This window comes from Pseudochaenichthys georgianus, chromosome 14, assembly GCF_902827115.2.
Source record: "Pseudochaenichthys georgianus chromosome 14, fPseGeo1.2, whole genome shotgun sequence".
Classification (NCBI taxonomy): domain Eukaryota; kingdom Metazoa; phylum Chordata; class Actinopteri; order Perciformes; family Channichthyidae; genus Pseudochaenichthys; species Pseudochaenichthys georgianus.
In genome coordinates this window covers 3,809,656-3,815,655 of record NC_047516.1, presented here as the reverse complement: position 1 = coordinate 3,815,655, position 6,000 = coordinate 3,809,656, and the positions used below count along the sequence as shown (strand labels likewise).

The 6,000-nt window shown below is 42.9% G+C and overlaps 1 protein-coding gene across 1 annotated transcript in view; it reads right to left on the bottom strand.

Moving 5' to 3' along the window:
- Positions 1-2,302: 2,302 nt before the first annotated feature.
- Positions 2,303-6,000, bottom strand: part of klf5l (Kruppel like factor 5 like) — a 30,546-nt gene continuing 26,848 nt past the window's right edge. Inside the window, 1 exon segment of the mRNA XM_034098339.2 lies at positions 2,303-3,322. Within this exon segment, the coding sequence (XP_033954230.2) occupies positions 3,144-3,322 (179 nt within the window). The 3' untranslated portion in view covers positions 2,303-3,143.

Sequence of the window (6,000 nt, the reverse complement as noted above, 5' to 3'; positions counted from 1 at the left end):
AGTTAAAGAAATGACAAGTTTCTGCTCCTAAAGTTTGAGTTTTTAAAGGGCGAAGAACAAAATATCTTTAACAACTCAGGCAGTATCGTTCAATCAGTTCAGAGTGGCAAGTCCAGTCCAACCAGCGCCACCTACAGGCAATACAACTACCAGCATCAGAAGTTAAAAAACCTATAAGCGTAGACATTGTGGTCTGCTCCATACAGGCAACAAATATGACTGCAATATTGTTACTATAGAGATAGTGTTTTTGAGATTGAATTTTTTTAATTTAAAGCTTTAAAGAGAGGACAAAATACTACCACTACTTCTGTCTGTGAACTGTTAATGTAAATTAATTTGCATTTGTGTATGTTAGTGCTGTTTTCTGATGGTCAAGTGCCAGAAAAGGGTTTAATTTATGAGGAAACAAACAACAACAAAATTCACCACTAACATTCACTACTTGTTATTATTGTCTTTGCCTGTAGGGGGCGATAAAGGCAACGTTCACTAGATGCTTCTCCTGTTAGTTTAGTAGGTGGCGCAGGAGAACAGGCAGAACTGTTCTTACAATATAACATTTTATGATCCGCTTAACCGAATACATATTTCCGAGCTGTGGGCATGATGTATCATTGTGGGGATTACTCGGGCAACAGATCTTATGTTTTAATAAACGTGCTTGAAACAGTGAAGAAAAGTCAAAATCAGGCTCCTAAAAATATTGGTTCACAATAAAGCAGTTGGCCGTAATTCCCTGCCAGAAGTATTTCAGCCTCCAAATCGTTGAATTTCGGTATTTTGGTCAAATAAATGGCATGGATCCATCTCTGAGCTCCATTGGAAGACTTACATTAAGTTATTACACAGAATAACAAAAAAACAATAAATGAAGAAATAGCTTGCCTTGTCTCAAGAGAGATTTCATACTGGGATGTTTAGATTTACAAATTAATTTTGATTAATGATTTTAATCTCTTTCATTTTAACTTTAATGTTATTTAATCTAAAAGAGAAATGGTGGATGAGGATTTTTCACGTTCAGTTTATAGAGTGAATCCTTTTTGTACGGAGCAACATTGTTTCCCCCCTCTTGTAATTCCTGTCGTTTTAAAGCAGGGGTGTCAAACTCAAGGCCCGGGGGCCAAATCCGGCCCGTGACTTCATTTTATGTGGCCCCACAAGAGCCTGCAAAGAATATAATATGTTTACTATACGGTTACATGCTACTTTACAGAAGCACGTTGCCCATAGACTACATGTCCCACAATGCATCTCAAGTTTGACTTTTCTTCTCAGAATCGGACTTTCTTTTCAAAATGTCACTTATTTTATTTTGACCTTTTTTCCAGAATTTGACTTTTCTTTTTAAATCATTTTGTGACATTCTCACTGAAGAGACTTAAGTTATTACCCTATCCGATAATAATCCAATGCAGACGGCAATAATGTAATATAATACATTCTTTTAAATATATTAAATATTTATATATGTATTTTTTGTATGTATATAAAACCGGCCCTTTGAGTGCGACCATGATGCTGATGTGGCCCGAGATGAAATTGAGTTCGACACCCCTGTTTTAAAGCATACATCACTGCACAAAAATTCGTGGGCATCCCAGAGCTTTCAAAAAAGCAGCCGCCACAAGTGACGATTAATATCAGGTGCACGTCAACCTGTCGTTCAGCCAGTGAACAGGACTCTGCAATCCGCACTGTACATTTCAAAAACAATCAGGAACGATTACACAACAGGTCTATCCACCCATTTCTGTCTTTCTTTAGTTCAAGTGTTAACAAACACGGCGCTGAATAGAAACTGCATGCGAACTGTCGTCAGGGGAGCTGGTCGCTGTGGCAACAGGTAATATCACGGACACAAACATTGGCAAATCGCTCCGCTGTGAGATCGACAGGTATTACCTGAAACAAGCATGACAGGCAGATTATTAACTTCTCAGGGAGTTCTCTGAAAGGCTGTTGAGTTTTTGTAAAGGGCCCTTAGAGGGGGATTACATCACAACATGGAACTGTACAACATTTGATGTAGAAAAAGAAAAAGGGATGTCAAGTATAAATCTCAATACATACATACATTCATTACACACACACACACACACACACACACACACACACACACACACACACACACACACACACACACACACACACACACACACACACACACACACACACACACACACACACACACACACACACACACACACACACACACACACACACACACACACACACACACACACACACACACACACACACACACACACACACACACACACACACACACACACACACACACACACACACACACACACACACACACACACACACACACACACACGTATTTACAAAGGCAGGACGAACCTGTCATTTAAAGTTCATATCCCCAAATGAGAAAAGACTGAAACCGATCAAAGATGGAGGTGGTGGTAGATGTGTTGGACAACAGACAGTTCATGTTGTTTCCAGGTTGTAATCAGAAGTCCCAAATGTTCTGATGTGAAGTGTGTGTACGTGTGTTTTAAATCTGTTTCAGTGATGAGAACAGACAGAAAATCATCTCTGAGTCCCGGGTCGATCAGTGCTGTTAAATCTTCAGCAAACACTGATAGCAGAAACATTGCGTATACTAGAGCCGTGACGGTTCTGTTCACAACCGCAAGAAACCACTTCCCCTGGTTCCATGAGAAGAGGCCAGTTTTTTTACCTGATATATAAACAATGTTCCTTTAATTGTACCTTAGGATATGCAAATGAGGCAGTTCAATGCTTTAATACTAGAAGATTGATGCTATTTTTTGTGAATCTAGAAGACATCTTAAGACAAAAAGAGACGCCATTTGTCAAATAAACATCTAAATGTGTATTTTGAACTGTTCTACTAGTCTGGAAGAATATGCTATCCAACCGTAATAGCCGAGTCTCATTGAATAAACCAGAACCTTCATTAAAAACTTGCTTTTAAATTTCCCTTCAAATGTCCGTCGTGGATTGACCAAAGTCTCTGTTGTTTTCTCAGCATACGCCTAGATGCCTGCTATCAATAAGGTGTGTCGCCATGGAGCTCCACGGCTCCACAGGGATGATTCTGTGTCTGTTTGTGTGTGATTATGGGATGGTTTGTGTACATCCAGATGTTAGTTCTGGTGGCGCTTCATGTGCAGGGCCAGGTGGTCGGAGCGGGAGAAGCAGCGGCTGCAGGCGATGCATTTGAAGGGTTTCGCTCCGGTGTGTTTCCGGTAGTGTCGGGTGAGCTCGTCTGATCGGGCGAAGCGCCAGTCGCAGCTTTCCCAGGTGCAGCGGTACGGCTTCTCGCCTGCAGGGGGAGGAAGAGAGGGCGGAGGTGTTAGAAATACAAGGGAAGGTTTATCATAATCGGTAGGAAAATATCACTCGTCACCGGCTTGAGCTTCAATACCATATCAATATACATGTATATATTATCCTTGCGAGAATGGAAGTAGTGATCAGTTCCTGAGCAGTGTCCTCCAGATGCTGATATCCAAGAGAGGGACACAATCGTTTAAAAAAATGTAGACGTCGAGTTCTGCTTCTGCCCTGAAAAGCCACGCTGCATTAAGTGAATTGAGGAGATCTCAACAGTAGTTTTAAGACGAGGGAAGAGTGTGACCTCATCACGTTTATCCCAACGACTGATGGGATTTGGGGAAATGTAAATATAACTACTATGTTTTTCTATATGTTGTTTTACTGAATACATTGTGGGAAGTTGTTCAAGTTCAATTCACATGTTATTTCTACATGTGCAAAAGGCCTGCATTGTTTTATATAAATAAATGAGTTATATAACGGTTCCTTCCTTTCAAGCAATCCTTTAAAATCTATGGAAAATCAAGCTCCATAGATTTAAAAACATGTGTTTAATCGATTACTCAATTCACACGGTATTACTACATGTCAATGTATTCAAAGAAGGGCCATTTGTTTCTGCCTGTTCAGTTATCAGATGCATCCTTTGATCATTATGCCTGGCTGTTCAACTCGCTGCTAATGCAAGAACAATAACAGGTCATTCCTGACGTGTGGTAGTCGAGCTGTGAACAGAGTGAAACGTATTCCCACATCTCATCGATAACTCTGGTGTCAAACATGTCCTTTCACAATAAAACCACAATACAAGTGTGAGTGAGAAAGTGTGTGTGTGTGTGTGTGTGTGTGTCACTGTATTGGTAAATGTGTGTGATCAGTATTTCTGTTTGAATTGCAGTTAGCAGTGTGGGCGACATTTGTGGTTTTCACGCCTCCCTGCCGCACACACACACACACACACACACACACACACACACACACACACACACACACACACACACACACACACACACACACACACACCACACACACACACACACACACACACACACACACACACACACACACACACACACACACACACACACACACACACACACACACACACACACACACACACACACACACACACACACACACACACACACACGTCTATAGTCGATTGAAAGATGAATTGGTTGATTAATTGACAACAGGAGGAACTATTAGCAGTAACCGCAGTGTGTGTGTGTGTGTGTGTGTGTGTGTGTGTGTGTGTGTGTGTGTGTGTGTGTGTGTGTGTGTGTGTGTGTGTGTGTGTGCCATCACAGCTCAGTTGGTTGTCTCTAACACACCTTATTACTTGGCGGTTACATCCGTCATTAGCAGACTAAGTGTGTTTGTGTGTGAGATTTAGGACTGATCTATTTGTAATGGATAATGTTTGGCTTTTTAACACAGTCCGTGTGTTGGCTCCGTTTTGGTGGAATATTTCACCTGAATCTTAGAGGAACTCTCACAGAAAAAAAAGACTTCTGCTATTTTATTCAGTCTAATATTCACTGATGAACTGACTGCGAGGGAGTCATTTTATCATTAAAGCAACTTTCGTTAGAGAGGCCATTTACATGTTTCACAAAAAGCTAATATCCGACTGGGTGTCGTATTGTCATACTGATATTCTGAACAATCTGTGCTGTTGTATTTGCTGTAAAGTGTCTCTACTGTAGGCTATTTTTATTATATGTAAAGCCCTCTCCTGGTTCCATTCCTACCTCTCCAACAGGCAACAGTTTGTGACCATCGGAAAATCCAGCTCTCCCCCAGCCCCTGTGAACCAAGGTGTGCCGCAAGGTTCAGTGCTCGGCCCCCTTCTATTCAACATCTACATGCTCCCCCTCGGTGAAATCATCCGCCGACATGGTCTCAACTTCCACTCCTATGCCGACGACACCCAACTCTACATCAGTACCAATCCATCATCCCAGCTACCCCCACTGTCACTTGTCAACTGCCTCAGCGACATCCAAGCCTGGATGTCAAAAAATCTACTTAAACTCAACAATAACAAAACAGAGCTCATGGTTGTGGCCCCAAAAACACTGCTCCGGAAGGTTGGAGATCTGCTCCTCACCATCGATGGCGGCTCCATCCACCCTTCCCCTGAGGTTCGCAGCCTGGGCGTCACTCTGGACTCTAGCCTCACCTTCAACTCCCACATCAGGTCTACTGTCAAAACTGCTTTCTTTCACCTATGAAACATCTCCAGACTCCGGCCCTCTCTCCCCGACCCCGTTGCAGAAACATTAATTCATACCTTCATCTCCTCTCGTCTGGACTACTGCAATGGAGTTCTGTTCAGGGTCACCAGCAAAGCCCTGGACAGGCTCCAGTACGTCCAGAACTCTGCAGCCAGGCTCCTCACCCACACTAAGCCCTGCAACACATCACCCCCACCCTCATCCACCTTCACTGGCTCCCGGTCAAGTCACGCATCCAGTACAAACTCCTCCTGCTAACCTACACATCTCTCCACTCCCTAGCCCCTCCATACATCTCTGACCTCCTTCAGCCCTACACCCCCTCTCGTCACCTGCGGTCCTCTGACAAAGGGCTGCTCTCCATCCAGCGCTCCAAGCTGAAAACATTTGGCAACAGAGCCTTCAGTGTCGCAGCCCCCACCCT